The sequence below is a fragment of the Silurus aristotelis genome (assembly GCF_946808225.1).
Source record: "Silurus aristotelis genome assembly, chromosome: 23".
NCBI lineage: Eukaryota > Metazoa > Chordata > Actinopteri > Siluriformes > Siluridae > Silurus > Silurus aristotelis.
Genome location: NC_139596.1, coordinates 648,591 through 666,931, shown reverse-complemented (window position 1 = coordinate 666,931; position 18,341 = coordinate 648,591). Strand labels below are relative to the sequence as shown.

At 43.3% G+C, this 18,341-nt stretch overlaps 1 protein-coding gene across 1 annotated transcript in view; it reads left to right on the top strand.

Annotated features, from left to right (window-relative positions):
• The window catches only part of unc13ba (unc-13 homolog Ba (C. elegans)), a gene marked incomplete at its 5' end in the record, with an annotated part of 63,464 nt that continues 45,123 nt past the window's right edge, over window positions 1–18,341 (top strand). Inside the window, 4 exons of the mRNA XM_083527539.1 lie at window positions 1–72; window positions 990–1,029; window positions 1,473–1,508; window positions 2,033–2,252. Coding sequence (XP_083383665.1) covers window positions 1–72; window positions 990–1,029; window positions 1,473–1,508; window positions 2,033–2,252 — 368 coding nt within the window. The remainder of the gene's footprint in view (window positions 73–989; window positions 1,030–1,472; window positions 1,509–2,032; window positions 2,253–18,341) is intronic.

Below are 18,341 nucleotides of genomic sequence, written 5' to 3'. Positions count from 1 at the left end.
ATTCCGGAGGAGGAAGCTCAGTACTGGACTAAGAAGCTGGAGCACATCAACACCATGAGGATCCACGAGGAGGTAAAGAGCAACAAAGATCAGCAGAGTTCCTTAAATACATGCTGATTATGTACCTGATCCTGTGTGTGTGTGTGTGTGTGTGTGTGTGTGTGTGTGTGTGTGTGTGTCTGTGTTCAAGCTACACACACACACACACACACACACACACACACACACACACACACACACACACACACACACAGAATGTTTGAACAACAGTAGCTCTAACAGGATAAATAATAAACTACAGTATGTCAGTAGGGGGAGCCATTATACATCAGCAGGACGAGGATGATCTCAGTGTAGCACTCTCTCAGAAACAGAACTAACATGCAGGAGACGTCCAATCACCACGTCCAGCTCACTGTGTGTGTGTGTGTGTGTGTGTGTGTGTGTGTGTGTGTGTGTGTGTGTGTGTGTGTGTGTGTGTTTCTGCTCCAGCTGATTTCAGGATCACTCTGAGTGATAACGTGAGGCCATATTCTGGTATTTTAGTTTGTCCCACCGCTTTATCACTTTATCTTGAAGGAAATCTGACATGGAGACACACACACACACACACACACACACACACACACACACACACACACACACACACACACACACACTTTTACAGAATTCAGAATTCCCATGTGCAAGCGGATTAGCGACAGAATTGAGAGCGCGGCATCTCGCAGGTCTTTTTTTCAGAGAGCGTTTTTGTTTTGAACAATGCCTTCAGATTACAATACACAAGCACAATCTTATTCTTAGCTCTCTGTCTCCCCCTGCTGCTGTCTCTGACTTACTGCACTGTGTCTAATCTCAGCTCTGTTTGACACTTTCTGTAGGTATTGTGTTAGTATAAGATCACACAGAAATGTTTATGTTTATTTTGATGTGTTATTTGTTTATATGTGTGTGTGTGTGTGTGTGTGTGTGTGTGTGTGTGTGTGTAGGATGAAGAGCGAGGTATCCCCTCCGTCCCCTCACAATGCTGTAAGTACACTGTTATTTCTTATCTATTAATAAACACATGTAGGTTTAATAACCAGGATGTGTGGTCAAAAACCTTCTCCACATTGTCATTCAAAATCATCAATATCATGACTACAGTTCTTCTTTCAGACACTAGAGGGAGGTGTGTGACTTAGTTACATAGAGGTTTGGTTTATTGTTTGTAACACACTGCGTTCTCTGTAACTGTGATAAGACCTCAGTGTATAACAGCTTATGAGTGTTTTTTTGTCTGCTGTATAAATGCACATTTCTAAAGGAATAATTAGTGAATAATTCTGAGCTGTTTATTTGTGCTTCTGATGTTCTGATTGGTCTATAATTGATTTTTTGAGCGTGTAATGATCCCGGACTGAAGCTAGAATTCAGAAAAGAGGTGTGTGTGTGTGTGGTTCTAATCACATGACTTCCCTTCACACATCCAGGCAGCTGGTCTTACTTTGGATGGAGTGAGCAGCAGAGTACGTACTCCACTTCGCTCGTTCCTCGTGTGTTCCTTGTGTCATCTGTGACTGCAGAACAGTCTGCTCTTCATTACTGTACTCTCATCAGTCATCACTCCTCCCACTGTTTCACCAACAACCATTTTATACACAAGATGTGAGAAAGATCACGTCTGATCATTCATCTTCTTCCTAGAGAAGATCCTATAAATTCCCATCTCTCCTTTTCTCCATTCCTTCTCCTCATCTCCTGTCAGGTCTGATCATGTGATGTAAAGCAGAAGCCTCCTCAGAGTTCTCCTCTCTTCTGAGAGTTCTCCTCTCACACACTGTGTCTGGTAGTTGAGGGTGGTGTCTACACTGAGTGAGAGAGAGTAAAGAGAGTATGAGGTGTAGTGGTCTGGATCTCGTCTGGTGTGTCCTGTCCTCATTAACATGGTCTGGTCATTGGATGGGTCTGTGTTCTCTGGAGCATCTTACAACCCGTTTGTGTGTTTGGTGTGTGTGTGTGTGTGTGTGTGTGTGTGTGTGTGTGGTTCCAGCTCTAGATGATCACGACAGTGCGGTGGATGACAGAGACAGCGACTACCGCAGCGAGACCAACAGTCGTCCCCCACGGTACCACACCACGGCCCAGCCCAACTTCTCTGCCCACCAGTACCCCATCAGCAGGAGGACACGCCCACAAACCACGTCCAGAGAGTCAGGAACCGAGCCCATCCACAGCTCTGAGCTCGACTACAGAGATGGACGAGGGCCAAGGTACAAATCACACACACACACACACACACACACACACACACACACACACACACACACACACTGAACTTATTCAGAGGACATCAGATCTCAACGTGTTCATATAAAAAAATCCACTCCAACATTTTAATTCAAATGTTTTCTTTATTAAAGAAACAAAATGCTGAATATGCACAAAAATGGGTGAAAAAGGAAACAGTTTTTTATTTGGTTTTTTTTTCATGGTCTACACACACAACAAATAGGAATTAATTATTCACTAAACAAAGTACAGAAATCAAATATTTACACCTACACAAAAAATATAGAAAAATCCACTGCAGCACATTTCATCAGTCGAAATAAAAAAGCTTCTGGAAGATCTTGAAACTGATCCATATCACAGCAGAACATCAGACACTAACAGTGACCCTTAAAGTCTAATCTACCTTTATGCTACAAGCTACCTGCTAGTCACGTTCCCGGCTAGCACAAAAGTTCATTCATTAACACTAGCAAAGAAATACGGCAGCTTTATGTACTACTTTTATCATATTATTTTGAAATTAAAAGAGCCAATGAGAGCAACAGGCACACCAGGGTGTCCCCAATTCATCCCCAAAGCAGTTCAATACGGTCAGAGATCTATCGCAGGAGATCTTCCACTCCGATCCAGATCTTCATGGAGCTGGCTTTGTGCACATGGGCATTGTCATGCTGGAACAGGTTTGTGTCTCATAGTTCGAGTGAAGGAAGATTTCATTCAATTGTGCTCCTTCACCTTTGTGCTGTAGTTCAGAGAGGAAGCACATACATGTGGAAAAGTCGTGTCCCAATACTTTTGCCCAAATATTGTATTAGTTTTGGCTTATGTGATGATTTATTAAACTTCAAATGAAACGAAAAAGACCATTCTCACGTCTGATTCGATAGATTTTACATTTACTTTGCATTTTCTTCCTTTACTATTTAATTTGATTTGTGTTCTCTCACTTTTTTCAGCACTTTCTGTTCCTTATATTGTACATTTCATTCCTTCTTTTTCTGCATCCTGGTTTTCTCTGGAACGCCAGACGTCGGAACAGTAGAGCTGGGGGAAGGATTGTACCTGTAGATTCAGGTATGGGTGTTGAGGACTGGGATACTAAATACAAACTGGACGAGAGCATCTTAGACGACTATCTGGACCCCGAGCAGAAAACATGGGACGATGATGATGATGATGATGAGATGAAGACTGAGATCTATCGCATCGTGAGCCATCCCGGATTAGACTGTACTAAAAGCCGTTTTAATCAGACTGTAGCGTGTGAGGCGACATCTCCGGAGCCTGATGAAGCCGGAAACTCTATAAAGACACTTAGTGTGGCAAGTGGAGATGTTTGTCTGGTCTACAAGGAAGCGGAAAGCTTTGAGGATGAAACATCTGCTCCAGAGATGTCCATCATTCCTTCAGTTCTGAAGCTTCATGAACAGGAGGCAGAGTCAGAGACATATACGGAGAGTCTGTTGTACAAGACCAGGATGTGGGCAAAAACTCACATCGAGGACATTCTGGAGAACTACGCAATTTATCGTGAAAGGGAGGAAGCCAGGATGAGGATGATGAGTGAGTATGAGTCAGTAGGATCAGCAGAGGTTCACTTTCCTGTGAGATCTGAGGAGGATTTGGATGCTGAAGCATTTGTTGGGAAGGACACACAAGGCGAATACAAAAGCTACAACAAGAGAAAATATATTTCTCCTTATGGTGAACGGCTGCATGGTGGAAATGTTCATACCAGAGTTTATGATGATGGTTCACCACCTAGTGGACCAGGAGATAATTACATTGATACCATGAATGAACTGCAGAAGATTGTGGATACTGTAACAGAATACCTGGCAGGACGAGAGGAGGAGATCAGTAAGTACGAGGAAATCCAGAAGTCTGACAACAAATCAAAGCTAATAGACAAGAAAAAGGAAACACATATCAAACCAGATGAGGTAAAGGAAGAAGATGAACAGGGTATCACAGGGGTTAAAAATGCTATGAACTCCTTGTTTAGCTCGCTTGTAGGTACCAAGTCGACAAGTGAAACCACAGATACCACTGAAACAACAGCAGCAACAACACCGCCGACATGCTCTCCTTTATCTGTTCAGGCAGAGTCAAGCTTTTCTAAACTGCTGTCCTTCATACCTAAATCACATGGCAGCACAACACCCATTGCTGTTGTTCCACCTGCTCATCACGAGCTGAGTGCAGATAAAAAATCCCCCCTGCAACCAAATCTGCCCCCTCATTCATCAGAGACTTGCTGTCCAGCTAGTGAAGCTACAGAAGATGCAGCACACAGTCCTGGGCCTCAGGGTTTCACTGCAGGCCCCCCACAGTCAGTAGTTGATTCTGTCTTGGGAAGACTGAGTCCCTTCAGGATATTTGGAGACAAACCAGCAAGTGAAGCAACATCATCGGCAGAAACTCTGAATAAATCTCATGGAAGCACTGAGGCAAAAGACGGGTCAACAAATATACCTCAATCCTTCTCCCAAACAGAACATCAGTCCTCATGTGGAGGTTCATGCAGCGGATCAGTGGAACTGATGCCAGAAACCGAGTCGTCAGAAGAAATACCTGATGCCCTTCCTCAAGAGACAACTCCTAAATTAGAAGAAAGTACAACTACTCAAAAAACAGATGAGGACACTAAATTTTTCAACCCTTTTAAAAAGTCCATCACATCTTTGATGACATCAGTTCCAACCCCTGCGAGTAAAACTGCTGAGGGTCCATCTGGCAACTCTGTGTTTTCCATGTTTAAACCTGCCGAAGCCCCGAAGCCAGAAGATGCACCAGTCACTATTGGAGACAAAATAAAGCTTTCCTTCTTCTCCTCTGATAGTCCTGCCTCTCCTCAATCAGCAAAAACAGAGAGTGAACTTCTCTCTGGGTTGCTGAAGTTGGGACCTGGTGAAGATGCAAAAACCTTGAAACAAAGTGCTTCCCACACTTCTAATAAATCATCTCTTCTAAGCCGCGCCGCCCTGCTGGAGACCGTACCGAAGGGAAATACAGACACAGGGTGGTTTTCTAATCTTTTCAAAACGACACCTGCTGAAACGTCCAAACCACAAACAGTATCAACAAAACCAACAGTCACAATAAACAAACCCACTGTAGTAGTGGCACCTGAAGCAGTCCAAGGTTCCAGCACAGTGTCTAAGGTCATGGCACAGGAAGAGCAAATAGTGCAGGAATCAGAACCTGAAATCATCTCTTTTCCTGAAACTCAGGATCATAGACGACATGTAATTAAAGCCGAGACTCTTTCAGATCCTTCAGAGCTTCAGGAGCAAGCACAGCCTGAAGAAGAAACAGCGTCTAAACCCCAGGGTCTACTTACAATGCTGTCTGGTGGGAGCAAAACTTCTGATAAGCCTCAAGAAGGTGGACTTCTCTCAACACTGTTTTTATCCCTCACCAGTCATACAAATGAGAGTCAGACGCAACAAGGTGCCTACATACATCAGTCACCAGGGCTATTTTCTGGCCTTTTAAAAATGACTCCCACAGAAATTGCTGGCACGAGTAACAAACCAGCTGGAGCTCCACAGTGGCCTGTCAATTCCGAAAGTCAGCTCGACTCTACCTCACCTGTTGGTGTCCAAAAGCAATCACAGGAACAAAGAGCAGCAGTGCAGAAAGGGTTCCTGGCGGGGTTTTTCAGGAAGCAGTCAGAAGGAGAGAGTTTATGTAAAGTAAATGGGACAACTGCTGCTCATGTCAATGATAAAAATAATTCTAGCGTTGGGAAAGATTTGCGTTCTGGAAAATCAGAAGGCAATGAAACCAGTAAGACATCCATGAGTAAGGACTGTGCATCTACTGACGCAACCTCAGTGCCACAAAGCGGTGGGATTTTATCAGGGCTTTTCAAATTAGCCAGTGACACTGTGTCAAGTTCCTCGCCCACTCCTGCTCAACAGAACAATCCACCTTTGTTAAAGCCAGTGGCCACTGACATGTCACTCCAGACTCTAACTCAAACAGATCCACCTTCATCACAGCCAGGAGGTCTCTTATCAGGACTTTTGCAATTAGCAGGTCCTGGAAAAGTTAGTGCCACTGGAAATGTGGTTGCAGATCAGCAGTCAGAACAGAACTTTGGTGGTCAACATCCAAATCACAAACAACCAAATTGTCAGAGTAATGCACCACCGGTTCCACCTCAATCAAGAGGACTGTTTGATGGAATTCTAAAATTAACAGAGAATGTACTTTCAAGCACACACCAGCCAAGTGGCACAAGCAGTCCTTCTGATCAACAGCCAGCAGAACCTCCTGCACCAGGAGGAACGCTGCCAGGATTTGTGAATAAAATACCTGTAGCTGAACGTACTCCTCAGAAGCCACATCTCCCATCTGCCAGTCAAGACCATAAATCATCACCTGCTTCTGCTGATCAAGGAAGCCTTCTTCCTGGTTTATTTGGGATTAGTTCTTCAGAAGGCAATACTGGAAACCAGGGATCCACCAAGAATGTTCAATCACAACACTTTCATAAGCAAAATGTGCTTCAACATCAGGATGCACAGCCCAGCAGATCAACTGGGATTTTCTCAGGACTGTTTAATCAGATTGTGGACACAAGTTCTGCTCAGTCGGACTCAAATAAAAATGCAGCCCAACAATCATCTTCTGGTCTTTTATCTGGACTTTTTGCCACCCACAAGCCGCCGGCACCACAGCAGAAAACTCCTTCAGGAGCACATGTGAATCAGCAGGAGCAGGTCATCAGGCAGCCCTTACCTAGGCAGCATCAATCCCCTCTACAGCCAGCTGCAGCACCTGAGCCACAACATGGGGGTTTGCTTTCTGGTCTTTTTAACAAACTGACTTCCGTTGACACACCGCCTCAACGTTCTGTGGCTGAAGATTCCCACAGTCAACATGCATGTAGGTCAGAACATCTAGAGCAAGACCACCAGTCTCCTGCACCAAGTAGAGGACTAACTGACATTTTCAAAACAAGAACCGTAAATACAGCTTCTGAAAGGTTTTCTTCTGAGCAGCAAAACTCCTCAACTGGACTACATCATTTATCCAGTAGGCAGCTTCCGCAAGCTCTAAAGGCATCAGCAGGAGCAGGAGCAGCACAGCAGCAAAGCCAACCTGCAGGAAGTTTGTCTAGTATTTTCCGGAAGTCTGAATCTGAACAGGTGCAGGTTAAACCAAATACCCAGACACCCAGCAAGTTAGAAACACAAGCCAACAATGCTCAAGACAGTGGAATTTTGTCTGGACTTTTCAACAAAATCTCTGCAAAGTCTGATGATAAGTCAGATATCGACACATATTCAGGTCAGAAGCCACAGCAACATGAACAGAGTAAACCTGCTCAGAATCGTCCACATATTCAAAGAGCCAAACCAATTGAGCAGGAGTCCACTCAGGATGGGAGTCTTGATCAGCAACAGAAATCAGTGCAGAAAGGTTTTCTGACGGGGTTGTTCAGTAAGGGGTCGGAGGACAACGACAAATCTAAATTACATCAACCAGAGGCTCGTTTAATTGCTGGAAACTGTGCAGCTTCTGGAGTTTGTAAATCAGAGACCAGTGAAAATCACAAGTCGACTATAACTAAGGAATCAGAAAATCAACACCATAAACAAGCAGACGGTCCTAGCGTTAGCATTTCAAAAACTAGCACTCAGACTAAGGAACCGGTAAGACTGCATCCAGCAGTGAAGTCTACTCAGCTGTACCTGGAGGAAATCCACAGACTGTTATATGGGACAGCAAATGAATACGGATATCAGGATCTGTTATATTTATTTGCTGAACATGGAATCGTTCCACCAGACCTGTATGAACACCAGTGTCTTATAGAAGCACTTCTTTGGCAGCAGCTGAATGATTATGCCTTATTGGAAGCTCTGGAAGCACAAGAACAAGAGAATCATGCAGGACTTCAAGAAAGTGCATCATCAAACAGCTGTGGAACAGTTATGCTGGGCCCTGGGTGGTGGAACCTGAAAAATATAGATCCCAGGCAATTCCACATACCTTCATATCCCTGGCAGAATGTGGTCAGATCATCATTTCAGAAACTTCCGCAGGCTGATGCGGAGGATGATGTTGTTTTTGACATGAGCCTCAAGCGCAGAACGTCCTGGGGAAGCTGCGATAATGTGGATTTCAGTAATAAAATGAACAGAATCCATGGTATTGATGAAGACTCAGGAACAGCAGTGAGGTTGACACGCTGTAGGTCCCTTTCTGAGTGTAGCCTGCACAATAAACCTCTTCAAAATGACCCTCTCAAGCCACAGTTTCATTCCTCAACACTCTTTAAACGTCCGACAGCCAAAAAGGGTCCCATAGATTTGACGACAGGTGCAGTTAATCTCAGCGGATTTTCTGCAACCACCAGAGATGAAGAAGATGAGATGCTCTTTGAGGATTCAGAATGGTACCAGCAATGGCTTTCACTGTTGGAGCAGGGAATGTGGTGGCCAGCTGAGGCTGATGATTGTGGATATTATATTTACGCAGATGAGCACTATATATACTCCTTGCTGACCGACCGGAGTGGAAATCATCTCTACGCTTATGCTAGCCAGGATAATACTGCAGATAATATCTCAGATATCCTGCAGAACAAAGAGCAACCAAAGACAACGCTTTGTGGGTTTAAGATTCCGTTGTGTAATGAAGAGGAAATGCTTTGGGTTCCAGGTCATAATGAAGCAGGTGTTTCCAGCTGTCCTGTTGATCTGTCATCAGCCTTTGAAAAAGGTAATAAAATTATGAATATGAATTTTGAACATTTTTCTGAAATGTTCCAAGACTCCTTGCATGGACAGACAGATCATGCTGTGGATTTGAGTTTTTACAGGCTGCACAAAATAAAAGTATGTAAAGATAAGCCAAAAATGATTGTTCCAGAAAATCAAATGGAAGCATCAGACCTTACAAACAAAGCCAAGAAGGTAAACAATGGTGGACCATACTGGAAAGATCAGGGAATTAAGGATATTTTCCCAGGGAAGTTGGTTACAGGTATGTCAGCTAATATATCTTCTCAAGTCTCATCTGTAAATACTTCTGTCAAAAATGTTTTATTTAATAGCTTTGGGTCAAAACCAAAATGTGCTGAAACTTCTCAAATGGTATTAAAGGGCCACTTGCCAGATCCTAAAATTGTCCTGCAGAATCCGCATGCTAGAAGAAAACTTCCAGATACTCCAGTATCATCTAAAGCACTTTTAACCACACCAAGGAATATAGTTACTGAGCTCTCAGATGTTACAACCACTTCCTCCCAGGTGACAGCCTCAAGATTACAGTGTTCTTCTGGTTCCTCACCATCCCCTGGGTTTATTAGGCCAAAATTTGGAAGACAATCATCAATTTCAACACAAACTTTGAAGACATCTAGAACTGAAGGCATCCAGAGTTTATCATCTCCCATTTCACCTCAGATACCAAAAGATGTACCATGTAATGAAAAGCGATCTTTACCATCTTTACCATCCATACCATCCTTACCATCCTTACCACCACCACAAAATCTACTTTATAAAAGACCTACACAAGCATTAGACTCTGTTTTCAGGAGTAAACCTTTAGACTTTTCTAAATCAGTAGGGAACAACGTGAATTGTTCACTCCTGAAACAAGATGTGTCCAGTGATGATGCCATATTAAAGGATGTTCTTGATTTTACCAACAACAGGTTTAAGAAATTTAGAAGGAAATGTGAAGCAGATACGAGTGAGGATGTCGGAATTGATCTGACTGTTGAGATTACAGAAGATAGTAAAGAAATGAATATGACATTTCCAGCACTAGAACTTACCATACCTTGCTCGGTTACACCTGAAGTACCTCTGACAACTGTTTCTGCTCCTTCTTCTCCAAAACTTTGCCCATCTAATTCAGGACCACCAAGCCTTAATTATGCGTCTGAGAAACACCTGTCTGCATCACCTGGTAGAGGATCCAAGCTTTTCAGGCAGGTCTCAGTACAATGTTCTACAGAGAGCACATCAGCTGGAATCCATGGAAGAGAAAATATCAATACATCTGAACATTTTCTTCGCTACAAAGCAGAAAGTGGAAAAGACCAGAAAGCATCAATTGTAACCACATTTCTAGGAACTTCAACATCACAGCTTTCCAGCCCCAAAATAAAGAAATGCTCCACAATAAATGCAAGATCAGAATCCACTCAACATATACATCCGCCCTCTTTACTAACTGAATCCATGAACATAATGCCACTACCTTCTCAGCCTCCTTGTACCAGCACATCCCCTGCAAACTTAATCAGAAATACCTTAGACATGTCTTCAGCAGCAGTGGTTAGTTCTTTAGACAGGTCAGATCTTAAATCCCAGGTTGTGCCATTTGTAAGGAGCAGATGTGCCTCGGTTGCAGATTTTAACAATGGTTCCTTCGGGGTTGCTTTGATTAAAGATCCTTCTAGGGTACAAGCAAAACAAATTCATTTAGAACAAGAAACTCTGATCAAGAAGTTTCCTCCACTAATATCTAACACAACAGTGAGCTTTGATCTGTGCAGACAGCAACCTGCTTACAACAGGAACAGAGATCTATCAGCACATTGTTCTCAGTCATGTCAGAGTGAATCAGCTCCAGCAAATTCCATTAAAAACACATTAGATATGTGTTTAAAACCAGCTGAGGGGACAGCGCTCTCTCCAGATCAAGCAGTTTCACTTGTGAGGAGAAGATCAAGGTCAACTTCAGATGTAAATCAAGAGTTTGGTGGGATATCTATGGTTGTTGGCGCTTTAACAACCAAAGAAAAACTACCACTTAGAAGATATCAGTCACAAGCTACAATCACCAGGCCTACACAACAACTAGTGAACACAGCGCCACAAATCCAACACAAATCTGTTACTCAACAACAAACTACTCTTTACAGCCAGGACCATTCAGCACATGAAGTGAAGAAATTTCTCAGGAAATATGAGTCTGAAGAAACAACCAGCCCGAAGTCTGAAGAAATCAAAAGACCTTCTGCACTGCCTCCAGCAAATAAGTTTATAGCGTCTCTGGACACGTCCCCAAAACCTCCTGGCAGCACATCATCCTCTGAGGTCGTGCCTTTGCTGAATAATAAACCCTTGTTGCTGATGGCAGAACCTGCTCCTGGTTCAGCTTCACTGTTAGATAGTTCCTCTATGGGTTTAGCTCAAACCAAACATTCTGGTATGTTCAAACTTGTAACAACAATCTCCAACACCTATGTTCAAGCATTTGCTGGTGTATTGTCAATTGTAAGCTCTTCAGATGAACCTGATAAAAAATCTGATAACTTTCCAACAGAGTTAAATAGGAACCAATGGCAGAAGCAAGTTCTGGTTGATCAAACATTACCAAGGACACATTCTATAGTGTTCAGAACTCGCAGTGAACAACTAAATAATATTCCATCAGCACCAGCAAACTCAGTCAGAAGCACTCTTGATATGTCTCTAAAGACGGCAATTAAGGAACCCGACAAAGCAGAAAGAAGTATTCTTGAAATGTCACCTGGCAAAGTAATGCCTCTTGTTCAGACGAAAAATGTGAATAGTAAAAAAGCCTTAGTTGGCATGCCCTTAATTGTTCAAGCTCTTTCAGCTCCTGAACAAGTGTCTGAGAAACAGTTACATGCTGTAAAAGTACTAAGCGATGGACATCATACAGCAGAAACTCATTTATTTCTGCAGACATCCACTTACCATAGTGACAGATGTTTTTATCCCTCACTGAAACACAATAGAGAACCGCAAGCTCAGCGTAAGCCAGTAGACTTCTCGCTAAGCGTTTTACCGTCTCAGTGCAACGCTCCGTCTGTTACGCAGGACGGACAGCTTATAGATTTCACCAAGAAGAAAGAGGTCATATCCAGGAATAAACTAAGGCACCAAGAAAGGCTGAGGAACACTAACCAAACAAATACACCAGTTATTGACTTGAGAGTTGCCGTCGATGCAAACCCACAAACCACTGGAATCAAAGATCTTTCAGCACCAGCACTTTCCTTCCTCCCCGGTCAATACACATTAACATTAGCAATGGAGCAGAAGCTGAGCTCCACAACAGCACGATATTTTACTCAGTCACAGGATACACATCCAGCTGTCCAGCACGATGCACCTATAACACCAACACATCTCAGAAGAACATCTGAGCACTCGGAAAATCATTGGAATGTGGAGATGTTACAGATTGTTCCAGTGTCTGTGCTTTCTGAAGCTTTTCTTCCTCAGGTACAATTTGCAGATAAGAACATTTGTCTTATCTCAGATAGTCCTCCTGTCCTCAGCATTGTTCCCAGTTCATTTGGAGCTCTCAGAGTGGAACAGTGTCCGCTGTTCACATCTCACACTCAGCAGATTAGGCCTACACAAACTCAAGGATCAAACACTACACCAACATATGTGCCAGAAATGCCTCATGTGCTAAACACAAACAAAGTTCCAGACCATTCCTCAAGAAGTATCACTGTATCTGAGCAGGCTGAGTCTTCCCTGAATGGTGACGCACAAAAGTCTCCAGATATCAAACTGTGTGCTACTGAGCAGAAAGCAGGACAAGATCTGTCTCAAATTTCTGTAATGTTTGAAGAATCCTTAGCTAGATCTGGCTCAACCTTTACCGGTTCTTCTGCTGCCACAGAAAAGAAACATCTTGTGGCCTTTAATACAGTCCCAAGAACATTGTATGAACCTGAAACCACTACTGGATCAATCAGAGGCTCGATTTCAACGTTTGATTGCAAAACCTCAACAGCAGGTGAAGATACACTCCCACAAACATCAGAAGGAACTGGGTTTGTGTGTAGACCTGTGCCAGACCAACAGATGACCCCAAGTCCCACTCAGACTGTCCTGTCAGATAATGTCATTTCTGTTAAGAGTTTGGTTTCAGAAGATACTTCCCCTACTTCTTCTGGATTCATGGGGCAGACCTCAGCGGAAAATCCTTCTACTGTGCTTTCTACAATTTTAGTGTGTGCACAGGAGCCTTTAGTAAATACTTGTGCTGTTAAACCTTTAGCAGGTCCTGGATATACTGCTTCATCTGCTCTACCTGCAGCACCACCTAAACGTGTAGAACAGATATCAGAGCCCAGAGTGATATTTGATCCATTACATGCTGCATCAGGATATTCTGCCCCAACTCCCATGGAATTTCCTCCAAGTTTTGTGCATACAGACGAGTCGACATCATCTTATTCTACTGAACCTCTTCCATCATCTTTGCCTTCTCCAAACCCAGTGTATACAAGAGAGCCATGTATTTCTGCTGAACCTCTTACATGCTCAGGATATCTACCTGCTCCTGTGGAATCACAAGCTTTATTACTTCCAAGAACAGAATCTAAAGAATTACCATCTGTGGATTTCTCATTCCAAGTGCTTCACAACGTTTCTCCCACTGCCCCACCTGATGTTTTTCCAAGCACCATTCACTGTACTTCTCCCATCCCAGGAAGTGTTTATGATAGACCAAGCTCACAATTGCAAAGAAAAGATCCAGTTCATCATCAAAGAAACATAAGCAGGCATCTCTTCAAGGCACCTGCTATTATTATAACAGACGTAGAGTTGGAGTCTCAGGAACCTTCTTCAGTAATGCCTGCTCAACCTGAGGTGTCAGAAAATGAGACAGACCTACTGGTGAGCAAAACAAGCGATGAGCCTTCATCGACAATTCCACATACTTCACCAAACACAATGTGGACTTCTGCAGAAATCATACCAGCTGATGATCCTTCTGAACCATGTTCACAGGAGAGTGTTCACAATACAGAACCTGCTTCAGAACAAGACACGAGTGAAGGCAAGAACACAGACATTTTCTCTCCAAAGCAGTCCACTGCTAGATTTGAGATGTTAATCCTGGAGGAGGTTCCGTGTTTTGATACAGTTTTACCTACTGAAGTAAAGGAGAGAATATTGCGTCCTAATAGATTGTGTTCCAGACAGATGCTGATCCCTCAGATCACTTTAAAGCATCTAAAGGAGAAATGTCCTAGTAATGAAGACACAGGGCTTCTGTTTAGAGCTGTAGATGATGCTTGTGTGAATGTCATGGAAGCTGGTGATGTTTCGTACCAACATGCTGTTTTATTTGAAATGAGGGAAGTGTCTCTCCATGAGGAACATAAAACTACTCCTTTCGGTGAACTTTCTTCACAAATTGACAAAGCCTCAGCAGACACAAGCCCAGTAATCATTCCAGTAGACTCTATAGAGGTTCCAAAGCCTAACATGGACGTCTCTAAAACCGACACTTTTTTCACCCCAAACTCTTCACACATTGAAGAACAAACATCTCATTGTTCACTGGTCCAGGATTGTACATTACATGAAAAAGCTCTTCTGCCTGAAGACCAGGAGGAATCCAACTTGAGTAATTTTGTGTTGGATAATGAAAATATAGAGATTTTTACATTTGAACCTACTTCTCCAATCACAGACATAATATCTACGCTCTCTTCAGCATCAGAAGATGCTGAAGAGAAGTCAGAATTTGAGAACCAGAAACTCTATTATGAGCCTTCAGAAATAGCAGAGCAAAATAAGGAGGAAGATGTTGGAGTTTCTGTTGAAGATTGTGTTTCTCATATTAAGGAATACATGACCTCAGAATCACAAAAAATGAAAAACAAAAAAGGACCCAGCGAAACACCAGACATGTCCAAGGATCCAGAAGGTGTCCAGGCTGAATTACACAAATCATCATCTCCTGAAGCTAAAGTTTTAAGTACAGAGACGTTATCAATGGAAAGCACATCATCACCCAAAGTGATTTTCTCATTGTTTGGGTCTTCTGGTGCCCCTTTACCGACTCAGAGTGGTTCATCTAAACTTGGTGGTATATTTCCAGGAGCCTCCACCTCCAAAGAAACAACAGGCACAAGTCTGTTCTCAATGTTTGGTGGTGCGAGTACCCAGCAAACCCAAGCATCATCTGCACCCAAAGACGTAGCTGGAAATAAGTTGTTTTCTATGTTTAGTGGATATAAGGTTCAGGAACCACTTAATCCATGTAGACCATCAGAGCCGGGCCCAAGGAGTCCACCTGTATTTGATCAAAGAACACAGGTTATGGCAGGTCCAGGACATGATCAAAGGGGAGGTCAAGGCCCTGGGTCAAGAAGTCCCTCAGGACCTGACCCGAGATGCTCCTTTACTGTAGATCTTTCATCACAAGGACAACAAACCAAGGAAGCACCAGGAAAAGGCCTATTTTCTATGTTCAGTGTTTCATTGCCACAGCAAACAGTTGCTAGTGCAGCTCCACCAAAACCACCTACTTTAGGAACTCCAATTCTTGGGGGTTTCCTGCCTGGATACTCCACACCCAAAGATAATATCGGTTCTGGTTTGTTCTCTGTGTTTAGTGGGAACAGTGGTCAGTCGTTCCTAACACAAACGGTTCCTAAATGTTCAGAGAAAGAGCCAGCAGGAAAAGGTCTGTTTTCCAGGTTTGGTGGAACATCATCATCTGAGTCAGAAAATCTGTTTAAGGTTCCTTCTGTATTCTCTCATGGCGGTGGTTCAGACAAACAAAAACAGAGTGCATTTGGTCTTTGGTCCTTCATGGATGATAAAAAATCAAGTGAAGGTAAACTTGAAGATACAGCCACTACAAAGCTCAAAGATTTACTCAGGGACTCCACCCCTGTGGATGGTGAGATCAAGTCTGTTCAATCACCTGGAGAACCCAAAAAAAGTAAACAGGATCTTCTAACTAACTCTGTTTCTACAGCTAATGAAAGTTCTGAGAAAGTCAATACTGAAAGTGAGACCAAATCTTCTCATGCTTTTCTGAATCCAGAGGATAATAAAATAACAACAACACCTGAAGTTACCCATGACCAGAAAAATGAGCCGGGAAAGCAAACTCTGGACCATTTAACAGAAGAGCTCCAGCTGTCAGTAGAAAATGAGAACAGTGATACATTTGTTCATGTTTTCCAAAAGCAGGAGGATGATGGAATTCCTGAAGACAAAGCCTTAGTAATATTCAAAGCTATCCAAGATGAAATATATGAGAAGACAGAAATGGAAAGTAAAACTGTAGAACATCTAGCAGTAGAACAGACTCAAAAACAAGAGTCTTTTGAATCTGAGAAATTTCTGGACTCTGAGCAGAACCTTCCTAAGGAACTGCAGTTGGATAGAGACAAAGAAACTGATAGACACCTTCACTCTGTAGAATCATCAGAACCTGAGAAATCTGAGAACTCTTTGGAATCAGAGAAGCCAAATGAAACTGTAGAAGCACAGACACCTCAGAACATACCTATGGATATTATTACCCATAATACAAGTGGTGGAATTCCAGGAATGCTGGAGGAATTACAAGACAAAGAAGTTGTGGAAAATCAGATCCGTACTGAAAATGATGTAATTCCTGAGAAGCTACAGGAATCATGGAACAGAGAAGGAACAGAAAAAGTGTCTGACTTTACAAAGCAGTGTAAAAACGATCCATGTGATAACATGGTTGAGAAGAAACCAGCTCAGGACAAAGAGCATGAAGAAGCAGAAAAACAATCAACAAATCTTGCGGCTAAAAAGGTTTCAGAACTTGAACCACCGTCTGCAGTGATCATTCAGACGCAGCCTCAACCTCTGCCAGGGCTGATCAGATCTTCTGACAAGCCAAGACAAAGAATCATAGAGCCTCCTGGTCTGCTGAGATCTGAAACACACGACCATCCAAGACCGAGTATGGGTTCTGTTCCAAAGCCACCTGAATCCACTGCATTTTCTGGGTTTATGTCTATGTTCTCTGGACCCAGTTCCTCCAGCAAGACATCGACTTCCACTTTTTTCACAAAACCCCAGGATTCATTCTTCAAATTACAGCCAGCAGGATCTACACGCTTTCAGCAATCACAGAAGACCTCATTTTTTACCCTGCCCACTGACCTACCTGCTGGTCTCTCCACCGAGTCCCTAACAAGTGATTTGTTTGGTTTACTAAAAAAGCAGGAAGCTAGACCGGATCAAAACAAGCCTTCAGCAGAGACATGCACGTTCAAGACCGAGGACCAGGATGAAGCAAACAATCCTAGCAAGCCAAAAGGTTCCACAGGCATTGAGTCAAGCACAGTTAAGGAACCTGAAGCAGTGGCTTCACAGCAGGACATGATGAAAGTCTGTGAAACGTCTAAACCTGTTGAAGAGGCAGAACATGGCAACATAGACATCACAGGCATGTCTGTTAAACACCAAGAATCTGAAGAAGGTGTTATGAAGGTGGAATCAAGCACAGCAATAACATCTCCAAGCCCCACTGACAGAGTGGTCGCTCAGGAGAAATATCCATCTTCACCTACAGCTAAGAGCATGTTTGACTTCTCTGGTTTATCACCACCATCCTTTGGAGGTTTACTGTCAAGTGCTGCTGAGTCGGAAAAACCTTTCAGTTCTCTGTTCGGTTCTTCCGCTGATACTAAACTTCCTCAGCAACCATCTGACTCAGGAAGTCTGTTTGCCAGCTTCAAAGGGTTTTCCACTGGACTCTTTAAGGAAGAGAAGACAGCTCCTCCAAACGAAGAACCCATGCCTGCTCCATCCATGCTTGGGAAGAAACTAGGCTTCCCATGGCAGAGCACAGCTGCTCCTCAGACACCTTCTAGGGTTGGGGTGGAAAACAAAAGCGATGACGAAGAACCGCTTGAAACGTTATCAATAAAGTCCGACGTCACAGAAAGCGCAGATTCCAGCGATACCGAGGAACCGGATGAACAGCAAAGTTTTGACTCGAGTCCAGAAATCGTGCTAGCAGTATCTCAGGATAAACCTGGAGAGGAAGATGAAGCTGGAGCTGATGTATCTCTGCAGGAGAAGAACAGAGATGCTACAGATCATGGCATAGGACAGCTGCTAGAGTGTGCAGTGGAGGAAGAGCATGGCAGAAGGCTAGTAGGAACATGATGTATGGCTGTGCTGTTGACCATAGTGTGATGTGATGTGACCCTCTCTCATCTCCTGCAGCTCCACCTCCCAGTGCTGTAGCTGTGTGTGTTTGTGTGTGTGTGTGTGTGTGTGTGTGAATCTCCTCCTCTTAAGCTCCTGCTGTAG